The sequence below is a fragment of the Spea bombifrons genome, chromosome 12, assembly GCF_027358695.1.
Source record: "Spea bombifrons isolate aSpeBom1 chromosome 12, aSpeBom1.2.pri, whole genome shotgun sequence".
NCBI lineage: Eukaryota > Metazoa > Chordata > Amphibia > Anura > Pelobatidae > Spea > Spea bombifrons.
Genome location: NC_071098.1, coordinates 26,155,647 through 26,176,703, shown reverse-complemented (window position 1 = coordinate 26,176,703; position 21,057 = coordinate 26,155,647). Strand labels below are relative to the sequence as shown.

The following is a 21,057-nucleotide window of genomic DNA, read 5'->3' as shown; positions in this document are numbered from 1 at the left end:
CTTATGTCTATTTCGGTGAAGTCCTGGATTCTAACAATATCTTGGCACCGAATCTAGAACAGATGGGACAATGGAACCAGAAGTAGAGCAGGATTTTTTTTTGCTAGTGCCCCTGAAATGGTTAAAACAGTTTCCCCCGTGGGTTAACCGGACAGAGACTGTATATCGTATAATTAGATTTTGTAATAATCTGGGCTAAATAAGACATAGCTGGAAGAACACATCTTAGGGTTCTGGGCATTAAGGCCATAGTTGTCCCGAAGATGAGACCTGGGGTATTTATGAATGTTCTCTCTGGTCCATCTTAAAGGAGATGCCCATAAAGTAGTTTTATTTAAGGAATATATATAGTGATGTATACGGTAAGGTATTGTTGTAGTGTTGTTTCATTTGGTTCCAATAAACATCCTTGATAGGCAGACCTGGAGGCCGCCATTGTTGTCAGTCATGTGATATTTTGGGTGACTTTCCCTCAAACACCACACTGAGCTGATGCTTTACGGCAGTGCTAATAAAGTCCATTCATCCGAGTCAGGCTGGTGATTAAGACCGAGCAATTCACTTGTTGACCACAGTATGATATTGAAATTTGAAATTGTATTCATTGGATTGAAACCCACACCAATTGACACAAAAAAAAGGTCTGGCTGACGTGTTGGAACTCTCACCACGCTCAGTCAGGTAGGTGGCAGCTGCTGTAGTAGCTTAACCCTTTCTATGACATCTTCCGAAGAATGATGCAAAAAGCCATCACAGAAAACAATGTAACGCTTCCCTTTAAACACGGCGGAGCGCCACCGATCTCCACGATAATCATACCCCGAGCGATTAGACGCGGAGCTCGAGCAGCTGTGTTTCTGGTGTTCCGACGCCTTTAGATTTCTGATTGCCGCAGCTGTTATTGTATTCCTGGCTGAAATACTCTTTGTAGAATAAATAGTGGTTTTTGTGCCACTTTTGATTTCGTTTGTATCCGAAGCTCATTTTCTGCATCAAATCTAGAAAATGTTCAAAATATCTGAGCTCAGTCTTAATAAACTGGACTGATTTAGTACCCAGACACCATTTCTATATTAGGTTTCAGGTTAAAGTAGATATCTGATCGCCCTAACCGGGGCTGGCCTTACCGTCCAGCTCTGACCTGTTGACGGCTGCCATCTGCCAAGTCCTCAACTATGGCCATATCCTGTCTGCTAGCCTCTAATTGGTTAATTCCCAGGAAAAATCCATTTCTAATGATTAAAACACATTTAATATGTATCTGAACCGAAAAGCTCAAGAAATTGTCACGAGAAAAACATGATTTTGCCTAAAGTGTTCTTTTTAGAACATTTGCTCATTAAATCTGTGCTTAGAAGAAGTCTGATTAATAAATAATTAATAAAAAAAACATATAGAAGTGAAAGAAAAGTAAAGCTAAAATTTAAATCGTTAAAATTAATTGGATTAAAGTAGAGCGCCCTGGACCGGCAATCACTTAGCAGCGCTAGCTCTTTAAGGCCAGCGGCAGCCTGATGTCGTAAGCGCGACCTACAGCTCGATATGCACGTCTGCACGCTACGTTTTTATACAGGTAGATACGTGTAGATGAGTGTAGGGTGCTGTCGGCTAGCGGCTGCCAGATGACCAGTCCGGGCTTGGTACTGTCTGGTCTGTCTGGTGTCTCATATCTCCTTTATGCATGAGAGCGATGGCCGGTATCTTAGTTGCAGCATGTATGGACCTGAGAAGTGTCACTAGACAAACCTAAATCAAAAGTAGGCTTCAGCCCGGCATCCCTGCTTTCAGGCAAGAAAGCCGGCCCCGGACTATGACGGAGCTAAGATGAAGACCATGAGATCCAGATGCAACTTGTAGCAACTGGGAAAGTTTATTGTAATAACAGAAGTGGAATGTTCTTCCTCTGTCACTGGTTAAATCTCAGTGGGGCTACCTCTCCTCCAACAAAAACAGAAGCCACGCTATATTTAACGGCTCCCAATAGGTTTGGGAAGTTGGGTTATTTATTGTCAAAGGCATAGTCCGGGAGGGATCTGAATATGTCCTAGAGAAAAAAAGAATCCTAAAATCTCCGGGTACCGTTGGAGTGAGCGCAGAAGAGCCCGACAGCTGTTTAAATGTCAGGTTTATTTTGAAGTCCTGTTGATTGTCCTAAAGCCCTTTGTTATCACATGTATCTTTAAATAAAACATATCACATTCCAGCTTGGGTTGCACTGATGCCAACCATGCCAGGGACCTTCATTACGTTTATGGACAGGTTATAAACTGCTTTTTATCCAGCCTGCTACTTCGGATTAGGTGTTGTGGATTGTATTCCCGAGGCATGTCCCATCACTACGGCTCTATAGGTTAAATTAAGTATCAAACAATCAACGTTATTAAAGTCATTGTAATGTTGATGGATTCTCTAAGGTGGTTCATGGGACCAGTGCCAACCATTGACTCAGGGACCAAGATTGATGGAAGAATTTGCGAATAAGTTAATAATTGACCTTAAGAAAAAATTCCTTGCCCCCACTACATTTCCAACTGGCAAGTGTGGGGCATCGGAGGGTATAATCCCTGTGATCATGAGATTGTGTGTTATATTGAGAGTCTGGATGGAGGTTGCTGGAGTGGCAACATGTCCATATGGAGGTCCAGCAGAAGGCAGTCAATATAAACACGAAAAGAAAAGGGGAATGAAAGAGAATACCATGTAGGAGAGCCCCTAAATTCCATGCTAAGGAGCCATGACCTAGGTAACTTTAAGGAAAGACCAACAATTCTGGGGCCAGAGTGTTATGATCCACTGTTCCGTATAAATATGTCCATGGTAGAGCAAATGTAGGACGCATTAGTCGTGTACGTTTGCAATGAGCTACAATTGTTTAGATTTGGGATGTTTAGAACATATCAGCTGGAGGACCTCCTGTGTAATTGTGAAACGGACTCACCTGGCAGGGACGTACATAAACGTCATTGGCAGTTATCTCAACCAAAATACAGTAAACATTGTTACAAGTACCTAAGAGTAAACAAAACCAAGGGTGTTCTGGCAGGAAATAATCATCTATTGTCACAAATACATTTCCATGTCATGCTTTTTATGCCACTCTTTGATCACTCTTATTTCACCTTATTAACCTCTATCATCAAATTGAATATAAGTGTATCTTCTGTCATGGGATATATCATATGGCAATATCCAATTCTGTAATGGGCTACGGAAACAAAGGCAAGGGCATCACCTAGGTCCCTGTAGCTCCTATGGTTCAAGGGGTCACCACATGGTATTTTGCGCCACTCCACCAAATCCATTTCTCCAAGAGGCTACACTTATTGAAACCCTTCCAGCCCTCATGAGCATGTGTGCTTCGAGTCATGTTACTGTATAAAAAAACTGTATAAAAAACATAATGGTTGGATCTTTAGATGATCCTCTTTTCTTCGACGTCTATGTGTCTGCAGACCCAGGTGAGCCAGACCGCCCTCCTGGATGCTTTATGGCAATGGGTCAATAACCACATTAGATCAACAGAAAAAAGTCATGATAATAATAGGGATTCTGGATAAGTATAAAATGTTAAGGTTACATTTTTGTTATGTTTTTTAATTTGGCAAAGCCTGCAATTTACTGTTTAAGTTTTAATAATAATCATAATAATAATAATATAATGACTATAATAATTGCATATATTAATACAACCTTGGTAACCTTATGTGAATACAATAGGAGCAGTCGTTTTAACTTCCTCTGTTCAGGATTTGCATGATTAGATCTGACCATCGAGTCGGCTTAAGGAAAGCAAATATAATGCCAGCTTTGCCACCGTTTGTCACAAGTTATTTTAAACAAATATCTTCGAAACTAGTATTCTGACTGAAAAACAACAACCCACAGGGCAAAACACAACGTTCTGTTAACATTTTGAAAATGGGATGAAGGACCAAGGACTATAGACGGTCAGGGTGGTTTTCGCCAGCATGCTCTTCTGCCCTTTTGTTAGCCGGTCTCTCGGATTGTTGTTTTTTATTGTTGTGTGGTATTTTTAATCACACTTAGTTACAGATCCACAAAAAATGCAATAAAAACCTGGCATAACATTTGACAAAAATATATCTATTACAATTACACAATGAACAAAAATGCATGATTCGGTACCCTGACCTAAAACGTACGTTTGCATCATTTGCACCACCTGATAATTTTGTATAGAAAAGCGTCACGGACTCACCTGGAAGGGTTCCTCAGAGCAGGAGACGGAGCTACTGATGGACGACACCAGCCAGGCTCTTTGAAGTACGGATAGTAGCGGGGATGATCCTATTGTATGAGGCTTCCTGAAAGAAATCAGACACCACTGTCCTGTCCTAGAGAGATTACATGGGCTCAGGGGCAAATGCCAAACATCGGTATAAGGGAATAAAGGATGGACCCTCATAGTCTGCATGCAAATGTTGCCTGTCATGGAACTCAGAATAACCGCACATGAAACGGGACGTCTGTGGATTTCGCATATAATGTTACAAATCCATAGAGCGCTAAAACTGTACTCTGTACTCTGCTAAGGGCTTTATTTTCCATCATTCCTACCCAGCAGGCCCGGACCGGCTATCTGGGATATCGGGGCGAATGCCTGGTGGGCCACTGGTCAACATCGCTCCATATACTGCGATGCGTGGTCAATATCTGGATATGTCTGGTCGAAAGCTACACGCGCATGAAAATGTAATGTACGGCTTCTCGTATCTGCCATCGATCGCACTTATGTTATTTGGTGGCCTCTGTCCCTAAAATGCCAGGGCCACCCGGTCACGCCCCCAGTCCAGCCGTGCCAGCAAGCCCCAGGGATGGCAACCTTGGCCTAGATTTTGACTCATCATGCTCCGTCAGCCTTTGCGCCAGGCGGCTGCTGGCAGTTCAGTTCACAATTCCCATCATGTTCAGCCATGTGATTGTTTAAGCTTTAAGGGCCCAGAGCAGCTCCAGTGCCAGTGCTTTAAGGCATTGGCACCTAACCACGTCTCAAGACACATCCCTTAGAAGAAGAGCGTCACTTTTGGGCCATTAGAAATGTGGAAATGTGAGTGGAGCCGCCCTCATTCATCCAGTTCTGCTGAACCTAGATAATGTACAGATAATGTAATTACACTGTGCGTACTCTAACAAATAAATAAATAATTTATTAAGCCAACGTTTCGGCCATAATGGCCTTCATCAGGAAAATCAGACAAATGGATTTGTGATTGATTTTCACTCTTGCCGAAGACCATTATGGCCGAAACGTTGGCTTAATAAGTTTATATTATTTGATAGAGTGCGCACCTTGCAGTTTTGTTGATTAGATCCCCTTGATCTCTAATGTCTTGTGACAGCAGTAATCTCTTCATACTTTGCTGATCTGATGGCTCCCTGGCAGTAGATCACTTCGAGTAACATGCATTTGGTATTTTATTCCTATTTGAGGTGAAAGGTCTGCAGTGATGTCCAGATACCATTGTCTGTAAACCACTGGGACACGGTGGTAACAAGAATCCCAGCAGCTGTTGGGAAGGGGATAAATTTAGCTCCGAACGTGGATTCTGATAACGTTGGAGGATTATATGAATCCCCCAAGCCTGGCTCCATTTATTCACACCAGAGGCTTCGAACCTTTCCAACGCAGTCATACATCAGTCATCAGTCATACATCATACATCAGTCATACATCAGTCATACATCACACATCAGTCATACATCAGCTCAACATCATTGGAAGAGAGGTCGCCTTTCTACGATTATAAGATGTTGTGTCGTTCAAGAGCTGGAGATGAACCTCATTCCATCGTGCGATTGGAGACCTGGTGGTCCTTTCACCCTTAGAAACTATCTAGGAGAGCTCCTTAGGTAGACTATGGTTAGACCAAAACGAGGAGAACATCTTATGATTGATTTATGGTCACACCAGATATCAGTAACTTTATATGTCTTACCCACCGATTTTAATCACACATCCAGGTGAAGGAGCTCAGGTTGTTGGGAGACAATTAGTTCAGAGTTCCCTGACTAGTCCACTGTCCAGAACTCTTGGACCTTGCAATGATGGTTAGAACTGTGCCATGAAATACACTGTATATATTATATATTATATATTATATTTATATACATACTCATATCTGGGAAATCAGAGCTGATTAGCGGGCTTCCAGGTCAGCTAAAAAAAACTTCTTGCTTTTATCTATTTTTGGTGGTTTTCACTGAGCTTTCACTGAAATCTGTGCTTTTTTGGGTAATGGAACGTGTGTTCCGGGTAAACAGAAGGTCTGTCTTTCTGTGGTTTTTAGAATATATCATCTTACATGCCGTAGATCTTCGCTTCAGTTTATGTAGAGCATCACTAAATACATTTTTATTTGGCTTGAAACCTCAGAAAAAAAAACTCATTCTAAGATTTGTTTTCAATTCGTCACTATCTTATTTTCTTAAGTTTCCTCCTTCTTTTCGATCCATCCTAAAGCCTTCAATGAAGCTCTCACTCAGTAAAAGCTGGTAAGTGTTGGTCATATCGTATGGATCACAGGTTTCTTCCCATGCAAGGTGTTCTTGCGCATGCACACAGATCCCCTAACTGTGTCACATGACTAATATTGGCATTTTTATAAACGACAAGCGTCAGTGGATGTGTATGAATGAGCGCGCCTGTGTTTGGTGAAGGGCATCAGAATACGCAGGGGTGAATTATCCTGCAACACCACTTATAAGTTGCTATGTCCCTTCTCCTACTGTCTATGGAGACAGAAACATGGTTTGATGGAAGATAAGCAGCATTTGGTTCATCAACTCTGTTCGTTTTTCCTGATGATAACTAAGAGCACCGAGGAGCCGAAGTCTTCTGCACTTATTTTTCCCAAGATCCCAGCATTCCTTGAGGGTCACAGATCAACCCTTCAGTATCAGTTATATGTCTTCACATCACCACACGCTATAACCCCGGCTCCGATAAAAATACACTTCAAATGTTTGACCACTTTAATAACTAAGGGCCCTTGTCTGCTGTCCATGCAAGGTTTTCCTGAACCAACCCAACTCACAGGAACAGGAGAGCAAAGGTGTCTCAATTCCAGCTTCTCTTTAGACTCAACACAGATGACACAGCCCACCCGGCTGGGACGGTTTACCACCACGGAAGATGACTTTTTGGAAAGACTGTTGGATGAATCCATCAAACAAAGGCTGCGTTGGGAGTGTTACGGAGCAAAACAGTCTCACCACCCTTATCCCTCCTCAAACCTCAATGGGTGCCGTGCCCGTTCCTGCTCTGACCTTCTCCTGCCCTCTTTCTATTTTCTTTTATTTCGTTCTGGGCTGCAAATGTTTCACTGGCATCAATGACTATTTGCTCACTAAATCCCTCGTTGAGTTAACCAGTCGAAATGTTAAGACAACACCTTTGTTCTTCGATCGTTTCATGTTTATGTAACGCTCTTGAGTCACGTATTGTTCAGGATCCAGTAGAACTGTCCTCCTACTCGACGATTCGTTAAACGGGGCTCCACGTTAGACAAATATTTAGAGGATCTGTTCGAATCAGGCCTCTCCCACGTTTGGTATAAAAGCGTTAAGAAATACCACATTCAACAGTCATTTGAGTTTACCTTCAGTAAACAAACACTAATTGGCTTGGTGTCTTAACCGCGGGCATCAAACTATTACATATGACTCGTACCATCATCTCAACCAGCGTGCAAGGACCCCAAAATAATAGACACGCATGACGCACTCCCCGCGGGTGGCTTTGGATGTTCTACATCCCACCTCATGCTTAATGTCTAAAGCGTTTGAGGAGGATTCTGGTGAGTTTCTTCCGTAAAGATATTGGTCCTACAGAGATAAGTTAGTGGGACAATGTTCCAGAAACGTCCTCAATTTAACTGTCAACTATGCAGGGTCCAGGGTGGCCCTTCACAACGCCCAATGACACTCTAGGAACATGGTGGGTTGTAGTCTTTCAACCTTCCATCAGGAAAAACAGGCAGACCGGATGGATTCACCGGTTCTTATTTGCGGTCAAATTCTACGTTTTTTGTTTTATGAATAAAAATTTAAGATTACTTTTTTAGAATGGTTTTTAGAAACTCATGGTTTTAGGAAAATCCAGAGCTTTTTCTTGTTTTTACAGACCGGTTTGGTCCTCATAATGGCTGACTTGAAGGAAGATGGAAAAAATATATATACAGTTACACAAAAATATAGCTAGAAAACTTATGAAATTCCACAATACTAAACTAATTATAATTGAAATTATACTATATAAATATATATATATTATAATATACTGTATACTATATATATATATTATAATATACTGTATACTATATATATATATTATAATATACTGTATACTATATATATATATTATAATATACTGTATACTATATATATTATACTGTATACTATATATATTATAATATACTGTATACTATATATATTATAATATACTGTATACTATATATATATATTATAATATACTGTATACTATATATATATATTATAATATACTGTATACTATATATATATATTATAATATACTGTATACTATATATATATATTATAATATACTGTATACTATATATATTATAATAAACTGTATACTATATATATATATATATTATAATAAACTGTATACTATATATATATATATTATAATAAACTGTATACTATATATATATATATATATATATATATTATAATAAACTGTATACTATATATATATTATAATAAACTGTATACTATATATATATTATAATAAACTGTATACTATATATATATATATATATATATATATATTATAATAAACTGTATACTATATATATATATTATAATATACTGTATACTATATATATATATTATAATATACTGTATACTATATATATATATTATAATATACTGTATACTATATATATTATAATAAACTGTATACTATATATATATATATATTATAATAAACTGTATACTATATATATATATATTATAATAAACTGTATACTATATATATATATATATATATATTATAATAAACTGTATACTATATATATATTATAATAAACTGTATACTATATATATATTATAATAAACTGTATACTATATATATATATATATATATATATTATAATAAACTGTATACTATATATATATATATATATATATATTATAATAAACTGTATACTATATATATATATATATATATATATATATTATAATATACTGTATACTATAATATATATATATATATATATATATATATATATATAAACATATAAAAAAAAGGTTTTGAAATGTTAATATAGTAGACAAATTAGTGATATAATGGAATAACGCCCTTATATTTTTCGCCGTGTCCTTTCCTTGTGAAGCTGGGGGCCAGGTGCCGCAGGACACAGACAATGACTGGTATGTCCGCCGGCCGGGAGCTAGCAGCGCTCTACGAAAGGCTTTTCATGGCCAGGAAAATGAATACAATTTCTAAAACAAACCCACGAACCTCACTGCCGAGGAATGAAGGACAAATCTTTCGGCTCCTGATGTCATCACTAAAGAGAACTTTTCCAGAGAAAAAAAAACACATGTTCAGAGAATCGTGCTTTTGAAATAGTACAGCGAGATATGATGATTATATTTAAATACCGTACACCCCGACATTTCAGGCTTCAAAATGGGGACACCTTTGTTGTGGGGTGCGTCAAGAGTCAGACAGGGGCAGCCCCCCAAAGTGAGCCCCGCGGGGGGCATGGGCAACCTTATCTTTCTCGTAGAGACACCTTGCTATATTCACCTCCATGGGTCGGTCAGGAGAGGAGGGATAATGGGGCAGCTACCCCAAAAACCAGGATTGTTCCAAAAAATGAGGATTGTTGTACGTATTACATCATCAACGCTAAGTGCTATATATATATATATACATATATATCGAAAAGTAAGATGTTGCTTCTTACATTGCTAGAGACATCCAAACCCTATCAATAAATGGGATACAAGCCTTTTATATGAAAACATAAAATAAAAAGGTAAAAATGATCTAATTTACAGTAATATTTCCTAAATCAGGTAGATAAATCCATGGATAATGACAGTTTTTTTGGGGGGTCCACCACATCAAAGGACGTATATTCATTCTATTTCATGCTTCATATATAATGTTACTGGAAATGAGACAATTACAAAATATGAAAGCTTTCCGTTCAGTATATTTATTTGCAATTTCAAATAAGCCCCCATTTATAATAAACTCATACCATCCCGTAATTCGTCATTTCCCCCGAATATTGAGAAAGGGATAAATGGACAGGCGGAAGATGAGATCCCGGTGATAATACGAGGCTCGCTGGTGCGAAGGACTTTAGAAAAACAGCTCATTTTCTTTCCTAGAATAAATGATAGAAAACAGACATTTTGCATCATTTCGCTCGTTTTAGAAACAGAAATGGTGGATTGGCTGAGAGGTTTATTGGCTAAAGTGTGAAGCTGCAATGGAAAACCATTCGGCATGAAGGGTCCACTATGGCAGGCGTTTCTTTTCTTTGAGGGATTGCGCTGGATAATGAAATTGCACGGCACTAGAGACCCCTACAACAAAAACTATTGGAGGGTATGTTGATGGACACAACAAGTCAAGGAACCCCGATGTAAGGTCTCACAATACTTTTTTGGCTTTGCGGTTATTTTGGGTCTCCCTGCCAATGTATAATCAATAATGCTTAGAGTGAGGCTAGGGCAGGACAGGTAGTGGGGGCAATCCCCCCTCTGGGCTCTTTTGATTTCAACATGTATCCATCAGGGTGCATAGAATAATTTAAATCAGCATTTACACTCTGACTGCATCCTTTCTGGGCTCCTTTTATTGGCTTTCTATGCATTAAATGTGTCTATGTGGTTTGGACGGGACTGGATAAGTATAGATTAAGCTCGCTGTCTGCTGGTATTGGCCACTTGGCTGGACTTGCCCCCCCCGGGCTGAATGCTTCCAGCCCTTCATTGCCCTACAGAGTGCTGTAAGCATGTTACTAGTAATAGTCGGGTTTCTCGTGGGGTTGTGGGTGTCAGTAGAGTCATTAACATCATAATAGACAATCAAATGACATACCAGGTGCCTATTATATTTTAGCATGTAATCCGAATCAATCCCCACCTAAACCTGCACAGCCCCACTCGATTCAAACTTCTTCTTTCTGCCTTCCATCCCGCTGAGAGCATCGACGTTCTTCCTCCAGTCTCCGACTTCGCGTATGTCCTGGAAGGAGCATCAGACGTGGTGTTACACAGTGTGACAAATACAGCTTTTTATGACAACACCCCAGTGACATCAGGACCATCAGTAGGGTTCTTACCACCGCTGGATCTAATGCCCCCACCGGGGGCCATTCTGCTGCATGGTGCCGTTGGTAAAGGTTGACAATAAAGTATTTAAATGATAACGTCTACTGATATAGGAACTTAGATTAATTCACCGTGGTATACCTGGGAACACTTTGGGTTTGACCCGGAGTCTCCGGGTGAAGAGCTGTTTCCCTGGGTCTCCAGGTCATTTCTCTGTATTTCCCGGGTGGGCGGAGCGGTGTTTAGTCACGCCTGCTCCCTGACCACTTTCCATCCTAATCAAGACTGTCTGCAATGAGCCCTGCCCATCTGCAAGACTAGCTCCACCCACCCAGCTCACTAGCCCTGCCCATCGTGAAGCCACTCCCCCAGAAGAGGGAACACTCTTGGCAGCCTGAGGAAGTCCTTCTCCATCCACTTCCTGACTACCGATCCCTTCATTTCAATTGTCTATAGTACAGCCAGTAGAATTGTAGCCATTGGTTAACCCTTTACCTTGTCTGCATCGTCTTTTTTGGCTTGTTTGACCTGTTTCAAATTAGCCCTCAAGTCCATAGAAACTTTGTGCTTAGTGCCCAGGAGTGCCCGCATCATGGCGTCCGCAGACAGGCGCACCCTCCGCAGGGGCGGGCGCTTAAATTTCCCACGTAGGTCAAAAATCTTTTGATTCAAGTCTTCAATCTGTGGAATGATAAAGATGGAGACCTTAACATATCCGGAAACCAAAATCAGGGAATTTTATTCCGATGATAGCGGCATAGATGGATTGGCCAGCGCTCGCAGAATGCCGGTACCTTTCCCCATAGTATACGCATCTTCTAGATTGTAAGCCCATTTGGGCAGGACCCTCCATAGCTTTTGTTCATGTCAGTCCAAGTTGTTATGTGATTCACTAACTTGCTATGTACTGTTAACCCATTGTACAGCACTGTGGCTTATGATGCCGCTACATAAATCAATTTGAAAGGATATGCTTTGCTCGGTTTAATCCGTGAACATCTATATGGGATCTAAAAGCTTTAAAGCCTCAGCGATCACAATGATTGTAGATACTTTGATATACATAAGTATCTGCATCGTCCCACGCTGCATCGTAACTGACCCTGTGCTCCGAGGAACTGATAAGACGAGAATCACTTATAGAATAATGTATTAGCGCCATCTAGTGGCTGATCAGATATCATTGACTTCCCAAATAAAACAATTATTTATCTACCGGTACATATTTACATACAACTAAAGGTTGGACTATGTTATCGGGTGGATAACACATATGCAATGCAAAACACGGTAACATCAGATGAAAAAAAATCATGCTGTCACCATATATGCTACTCGCTGATACCTCATTGACGTTCTTATTGACTTTGGCTTCCATATCGTATCTTTCTTCGTCCACTACATCAATTTTCGCGTGGAGTTCCCTGCATAGCTCCTAAAAGAACTTTGATAGTTATTTTTTTTAAACTGTATAATATAAGGCAAATACAAGTAGTGATGTAATAATAATAATGTGACGCATCACTTACAAACATATATTTGGGAAACACCATACATTAAATGTGTTAAAAAAGAACCGTAGATGACCCAAGCTGAATTTATTATAAATGTGCAAAAATAACATCTGGATAGTACACAATGGGGTAGACTAGATTAGAATAACCCCAATGAAGGGAGAGGAAGAAGGTATGATACATCTGATTTTATATATAACCACCATGCCGGGTGGGAAAGGGTAGGAGGTACTAGTAATAGCCCCTGCTATGTACCCCCATCCCTCTGCACACATGGCATTACTTTATGCCTCACCTTGCATGGCCAAGAATTTGCACCGGGGCTCTAGTGGTTAGTTTTGTGTACACGGAGGACTGCGGGATAATGTTGTTTCGCGGCGCATGGGATTTTGAGGGGCTGCCGGATAGTGTTGTGCACCCGTTATTAGCACAAACAGCCGAATACCAGAATTAGGGTTTCAGAGTAAATGGGCTACGCAGTCGTGACCATGAGTATGATTTAACCCTATCTGCACATTCAAATTGGTGCTATTTCATTGCTATATCACAGCTGAAGGTGATTATTAGATTTCCCGACTATGTTGAGTGATCAGACGCACGTGAGTGTTCGTTACCTTCAGTTCAGACAGGGACAGTCCAGAGAACTGCAGAGGCTCACAATGCTCTGACAGGTACCGCTCCTTCTCACGCGCTCGCTCTGCCTCCTCGTTCTCCATTTCACTCTTAGCGATTTGTAGCAACAGACCCTACAGTAAGTGCATTCGTTACTATGTATACTATACAGGTAACACACTATTACTCAGAACCTAGATGATCTTCACGCATGCTGGCTAGCTGATGTTACAATGTTTAAGCCGGCAGCATGCTGGCGCTTCTATCCCCCCCCCATTGGTTGGATTAAACTGGCCTCTCCATTGGCCGATCACTGCCGGCAGATGGACGGTCATACGTCGTTCATATGATTCATACTAAATTCATACTAATGTCGAGTCTATAAGTTTATGGATCCAGGCTCTGAGACGCACCCCATAAAGCAGCCTGGAGATTATTATTATTACTGTACCTTTAGCTGTAGTTTTCGAGATGCAGAGATCTTGGGTTTCCTCTGGGAAAACAAAAATACAACATACGTAAATTCAGTTTCTATTACTTATGAGACCAAAAGCTACTCATTTTTTACGCCTTTCTTTTTTTTTTAATTAAAATTAATTTATTGTAATATAGCACACAAATATAATAACTTTATTAAACGCAAAATAAACCAAATTAATTAATCCATAAATATGGATCAAAATTACGCCCTTTAACCCGGGGTGGTCTAACCAGTACATTGTAACGCGATCGCGTTTTACCTTAACCTGTGGTTCGGTGGCATACGAGCGGTAGTTGGCCGAAGACTTTCTTCTAATAAGTGGTGGAACTGGTGGAGGTGGAGCAGGTTTCGGTGGCTCAGGTTCTGCTACCTCCTCCTCTTCTACCTCTTCTTCAACATATTCTTCTTCTTCCTCTTCTTCTTCATACTAATCCCCAAACGGACAAAGATTAAATTTATCCCAGCATCAGCAAAACGCTTTATAGGAAAGCTTGGATTTGGGTTCGGTGTTCGTAAAATGGGTTAATCTATACATTATATAACATGTGATAGTTAATTGGGGATATAATATATATCTAATGTATTATTATATGATGGATTCTACTGCTTTTTAGTTTCGTTATTAGTGTATTTCAGGTATAGGATCTTTTTTTCTCTGGCAGACCAAAGAGTTTGCTAAAGCCTTCTTAGTAATGTGGAAGAATACTTGAGTCCGTCTGGAAAACAGGCAGATCAATGACTCGCAGGAAAATTGAACATCAAAGACAAGACGGAAAAGCACTTACAGTCACCTCTTCCCTGCAAGAAGAGGAAAAAGAACATGGTTAATATTCATGGATGCTGGAGGGCCTCACGACAAAACACAGGACACGTGTTACTGCTCCTAACTCTCCTACAACCAAATGATGGATTTCAGAGACGCCCGAGTGTTAGAATGAGGTCCAGCAGAGCTTAGAAGATACGGTTAAACTGAAATGTCTTCAGACTCGTCTTAATCTACTAATTGGTTGATTCATTCTTTTAAATGCCCATTACAAGTGTTACCCAAGTATCAATAATATAATAATGAATTGCAGATAAAAAGAAACACAATGAGAAACATGGAGTATGGTGTCTACATCTCTGCGTTAATTTCATGCCTGACCCACAATGGCTCCTTGTACATACAAAGGTGTAGATAGGAGGGCCAGAAGTATACAACCAGGCCGTTCCTCATGCTGGGCTGTATAATAGGCTGAGTTGAATGACTATTCATTAAGCGACATGCGTTGGGTGGGTTTGTAGGACCTGCATTCTCTATAAGCATTGATGGGAGAGGGTTGGTTGGGAAGCCTCCATGTCTTCTTTCCCAGGAAGACCTCGGTTATATGCAGATCATAAATTGTCATTAAAAAGGGAATTTCTGCAAGATCGTAATAGATCGACGATCCAGTTCCCTTTTGGGGAGAAGCCGGTGGGGGGCAAAAGCTGAAGTATCTAATCTCTTGTCCTCAAAGTTTTGTGTTAAAGTATTTAAGAGAAAGAACATGGTAGAAGTTACTTACTCATCAGACATCTTGGCCACTGGTCCTGAGAGAAGAAAAGATAATCCTTATTATTATAACGCTAGTCATCGCCATATTATCACACAGTACTGTACATCGAAAACAGGTGCCGAAGCAGTCACTCATTTAAATAGTCATTTAATTTCATCCATTATTCATGGTAATGTATCCAGGGGGCTCTCAGGGACAGCTGGGATTTGGTAGCACGCGAGGGAAGCTTTGCCCAGGGCCCCTTATTGCACCTTAATAAAACTAGGTCATTGCCACCAATAGCTTCTGAATAACAATGATGAAAACATCTTTAAAAAGGAATATCAGTCTCGGGTCCGCCACTTAAATACTTGTCAGTGTTCAGAATGTGTTGTTGCAAAGAATGTCAAGATAAGTGTTCTAAACATGGAAGGCTTTAGACAGGACAATCTCAACCCTCGCAGAAGGCAAAGGGGTATTCCTGGTTCTCTCCAAATTTGGCCTGGTTTAGAGGATTACGCATAGAGGAGATAAGATGCATGGAGTAACTGCTAGACATACAGACGTTTATCAGTGGTTGAGTGCCTATAGGACATCAAAGTCCTTCAAATGACACACTTCTGTTCACTTGTCAAGTTGACGTGACTTTGGGTGCCTGTCTCTGTGTTTCAGTCCAAAACCTACTGAATGCCTAATGGAATCATCTGGAGCAAACTCAATTCTATGAAACACTCATATCCACCAAGCATTCTGAGCTCCTACGTGACACAGGCACCCAAGGTGGGCATGAGGGACAAAGGGACTTGGATGTCCTTCCATTAGAAGAACATTGAGTTGCACTACGGCCCTAACTCCGATGAGTAATTTCACCTCTACCCGAGGCTTCCTTCATACTAAGGTTATAAGATACAGTTTCTTATTTTCTTACATTCCACAATAGAGGTATGAACTAAACCAGGAATATTTTAACTCCTCAATGATTTATAAAGGGCCACCACCACTGAGCTTCTCCTGGAGATGTTGAGATGTCCCAAATTAACAATACACCGTGCAGGGCCAGCTCAGCCCTTTCATCAGGGGAAGTTCATTGCAGCTGGCCCTTTATAGTGCATTGCGAAGTCAGGGAGTTGAAACGTTCATCTCTCATGGGTTAGTAAATAAACCCCGGTGTCCGGAAGTCAAGAAAATGTTGGCTCGTAGCGGTTGTTTTGATGAAAATAAAATCCTTCTGGTAGGAAATAAGTGAAACTGGAGGGAAAAAAAACCTAAAAAGTGGGCTGAAAATCAAGTGAACTGCACTGACCCACATCAGGAGAGAGGAGCAGGAGAGAAAGGTCAGCGTTTCTGGACCTTTTATCTAAAACAAACCATCTCTTTCTGATAATTGCTTTTTAAGCCACCTGTGTTCCCGGGCAGGAGAGCTGCTGAGCACCATACACTACGGGCGTAATCTTACAGTCTGTATACGGTAAAACATTAAAAAAATATTATTAAAAAACCTGACGGGCCCTATACACATTTACTGATTTTTTACCTTTATGGGGGGGGGCACTCTCCCGAATTTAAAAAAATAATAATTTTATAGACAAATTTGAGAGCAACAAGTGAAAAGCATGGATTTATGACATCATTACATTAAATTACCCAGCCTGGAGAAAAAAAATCAAGTTAACTAAACGGTTCCGCTCAGTTGAGCTATAATATAGCTATTGTTATATGAAACAAGCCAACTAGAATAATAAAAAAAAGACAATACAATCTAATCACAGCCATCACACCTATTAAAGTCAATTAAAATACAGAAAACAGAACGGCATTTTCTATAAAAGTTACATTTAGAATAACTATTCGTCCCTCGCAGCAAATCGACTAATAAATGCGGTTTTATGTTGAGTATTAAATTTTGTGTTGGAGATGGAATATTCCCGTTTATATTTTCTATTTAAATGAGATCGCCCTGGGAATACTTTCCGCATACATCCTTTCCGAATTCCAATTTATATGGAACCAGCTGTTTTAAGCCAAGGCAGTAAAAATTAAATAACAATATATTTTTTTTTCATATAAAATATATAAATTATAGATGGAGATGGACAGAAAGACGGCTTTATTATCAGATCATCCAAAAAGATATTACGTTACTTGATAAGGAAGAATTTACTTTAAATTCATTTAAATTAGTGCAATGGATGCAAAAAAATGCTAAGTTAATTTTTAATATAATACCGGTAATATTTCATAATAAAACCACAATTTCAAAATTATTTAAATCAATAATAAGATAAAACGATCATCCAATGTTTCCGGAATAAGTGTTTGGATATAGCAAATATTAAGGGGAAAAAAGGGGATTTATGGTAATAAAAAAAATAACTTTTTATATATCTACTCCTCCTCATTTGAAGTGGATAGGTAGGTAAGCGACAAAATTCAACAAACATAAACGCAAGGTTGTGCATTTTTCAGGTATTTGAATAATAAGGCACCGGGATTTAATGGAGATATTTAACCCTGTAATGTGCCACTCAAGAGATATTGACCCAAAATAATTTTTAACTTTTTTATGTCAAGCTACAAGGTCCTTCTTAAATATGCAGAGCCATTTTGAGGGCGGTTTACCAAATAGATATCATCACGCAAGAAAAAGGCTAACCGATAAAATGAAACTTGGATTTGCAGAAACATTCGACTACACTAAAAAAAAAAGACTGGTATAAGAATGGATAATAATATAATAATATCGTATGCTATTATAATATGCTATTATGATATAAAAATATCGTATGCTATTATAATATGCTATTATGATATAATAATATCGTATGCTATTATAATATGCTATTATGATATAATAATATCGTATGCTATTATAATATGCTATTATGATATAATAATATCGTATGCTATTATAATATGCTATTATGATATAATAATATCGTATGCTATTATAATATGCTATTATAATATAATAATATCGTATGCTGTCCACTGAGACTGGAGATACGAAAGTATCTAAGAAGAGGAAGGGGATTATTTGCTACCTACGGAGACGATACATATTCAAATGCAAGGAAAAGTTATATATATATATTAAAGATATAAGAAATTTGTTAAAAAAAGTTACGTGCTCTCAGTACCAGATTCCTCATTATCTTAGCCAGGTTTTTAGAGCATTTTATGGCAGCAACCAGTAGACTTTATTCTAGGACAGAAATGGAGAGAATGAACGTAATCCATTTGCATGAATGGGATGTAGGTGATAAATCGAATGGCTCCAGTCTTTGTATCATGCGCGGAGGAAACATACAAGGGTCTTTTGAGAATTGATGACAGCACGGATGATAAAAGGATATTGTCAAAACACATATATGATGGATGCTTCGGTATTTCAGCCTATGATTGATGCAATCCCCTGCATTCTTGGTATCTCCTAAATCTGTTTTGGGAAGTACCCATGTCAGTCTCAAAAGAAAAAAGAAATAAACTGGTGATATTAAAAATGTCAGCTTGCGAGCCGGGCCCTCTTTACCGAACGCATCTTAGTCTTCCAGTTCTAACGTTATCAGACACTTTGAATATAGGGACTGCAAGAAGCGCTGCCTATATTATTGGCGCTATATTAAGGAAACATAGAAATAATGTAATAATAAATATCATTTTAATTTACTATCTAGCTGCACTACATGAATATGACACTAGGGGGAGACATGGTACATTTGATTTAATAGTCATTTTTTTCACTTTATTACTTTCTTTTAAAGCTTTTACGCATCATTTAACTTCCCGATGAGCGTATAAACTTCCTACACAATAACATTATTTTTAAAGGCTTAGAGGTATTTTAGATTTGTTTATTCTATACATCTTGTGTTAGAAGAATATTTGACAGCATGCACCTGACTTCCCTTTTCCTCATTGGCTGCTTGTTTTGTTTTTTTTTTTGTAGCTTTTTTGTATTTTTTTTAGAACTTTTCAGAAACTGCCTCCAAAGAGTCTGCCAAGGATGTCAGGGGCAATTATTTGAGAGAAGCAAACTCAAATATAATGGATAATGGAGGTTTTAAGTGTAAGTACGTCACTATGCCCAAAAGGCAGGTCCAGCCAAACAGCCAGGTACTATAGACCCATCTCACCAAGTGTACAGTACCCAGTACTATCGAACACAATATCTACCAGTAGGGACTACGTGGGGTATCATAGAAGGAGCATATAAAGGATCGGGTCATGGTACAGTACTACCTAAATTAGAATGGAACGGAAACAAATAACGTACTTAATACAGAAAAAAAAAGATTCTGTTGGCGGCCAAGGAAGAAATGCACGGGCTTATTACCAATTATTAATAAAAAACAAGAAGTATTCACAAAAATGCCCTTTTATTCACAAACTGCTGACATTTAGCAGCTGAAATCTCAAACACAATAATATTTTGCATTTAAAATATGTATGTATTGAAGTATCTGCTTTCCAACATATCAGCACAAGAAACAATTATAAAAAAAATACCAGAATAGACGGAAGAGATGGTGGGGGAACAAATAATTTTCAAAAAAGTTGAATACATAGATGTACAAAGAACAATTATTCACAATTTTAAAGATTTTCCTCCACTTTACCCTTATTTCTATAGGGCAAACAAATAAAACAAAACAAAAACAAAAAAAAACATTTCCCTGCAAAATGTATTGGTCAAAATTATATAAAAATAATTGTGATTTTGTGTGTATATATATATATGTATATATATATTTAAAATATATATTTTTTTCTAACAAGCAACACAATTTTAATAAATGTAAATTAAAAAAAAAAAGTCTAGGAATGGAAATATATTTTTTATATATATTTTCTGGCAACATTTCTACAAATGCAACTTAGATATAACAAAAACATTTAAAATGGAATGACTTTGTCTCTGAAAAAGATTGGCGCGCGGTGCTTTACCTGGACGACTTCTTGGATGGCAAGCTCTTGGGAGGACTGAAACACAATAGAGCGTGGAGAACACGTAACGGGGTGTTATGCGGGGCGAGAATCAGAACCTACCCATGTAAGGTATAGATCACGGCCTGGGAGGTGACGGCGCTGACGCTCGCTATCTTAGTCCCGTTATCACATTTCAGATTTGCCAGACATTCCTAAGCTTATCTCGGCCGCTTAGTGAGCCTGGTTTAAAGGGAATTGTGATACATTTATAAGTAGGACAGCACAATGCAGTATTCTAGTAACAGTCATGAATATTATATTTTATATATATATTTATATTACTTGGAACTGATCCATAACGGACTCTAGATGTAGGGTATTCGGAAACGCGCACCAAGAAGGCTTTTGTTACGTGGAGCCGTTGTGCGTCTCCTTCGCTTGGCGGGGTTATTGATACAAATAAAGGCAAATTTCACATTTTTTTGGTGCAATTACTTTTCATGTCGCATCACGCGGCATAAACAGCGCCATGTTGTGATCTCTAAAAGGCTTCCAAGCTGGGAGAACCATCTTCACTAACAGCAGAGGATCATAGGAAGGCGCGAAACATCAAACACGTGTGCGAAACATCAAATAAATCAAAAGGAACTATTTATCACATACACATTTCTTA

The 21,057-nt window shown here is 38.8% G+C and overlaps 1 protein-coding gene across 2 annotated transcripts; it reads right to left on the bottom strand.

Moving 5' to 3' along the window:
* Positions 1–10,195: 10,195 nt before the first annotated feature.
* On the bottom strand, positions 10,196–20,531 carry TNNI3 (troponin I3, cardiac type). Of its 2 annotated transcripts, none has more exons than XM_053451751.1 (10): positions 20,403–20,531; positions 15,489–15,513; positions 14,730–14,742; positions 14,204–14,371; positions 13,915–13,956; positions 13,466–13,597; positions 12,683–12,772; positions 11,833–12,018; positions 11,105–11,251; positions 10,196–10,385 (listed from the first exon to the last, which is right to left on the bottom strand). In XM_053451751.1, the coding sequence occupies exons 2-9, from the start codon at positions 15,497–15,499 to the stop codon at positions 11,150–11,152; spliced, it is 744 nt and encodes a 247-aa protein (XP_053307726.1). In that variant the 5' UTR covers positions 15,500–15,513; positions 20,403–20,531; the 3' UTR covers positions 10,196–10,385; positions 11,105–11,149. The 2 variants fall into 2 exon arrangements, with proteins under 2 accessions (XP_053307726.1, XP_053307725.1); XM_053451750.1 differs by having other exon boundaries at positions 11,150–11,251; positions 20,403–20,530.
* Positions 20,532–21,057: the final 526 nt, after the last annotated feature.

Excerpts from the sequence above, each read along its gene's own strand:
- TNNI3 (XM_053451751.1), bottom strand. Across the intron at positions 13,957-14,203 it reads CCACCGAACCACAGGTTAAG|AGGAAACCCAAGATCTCTGC; the intron begins GTAAAACGCGAT and ends TTGTTTTCCCAG. Across the intron at positions 12,773-13,465 it reads TGTCCCTGTCTGAACTGAAG|GAGCTATGCAGGGAACTCCA; the intron begins GTAACGAACACT and ends AAGTTCTTTTAG.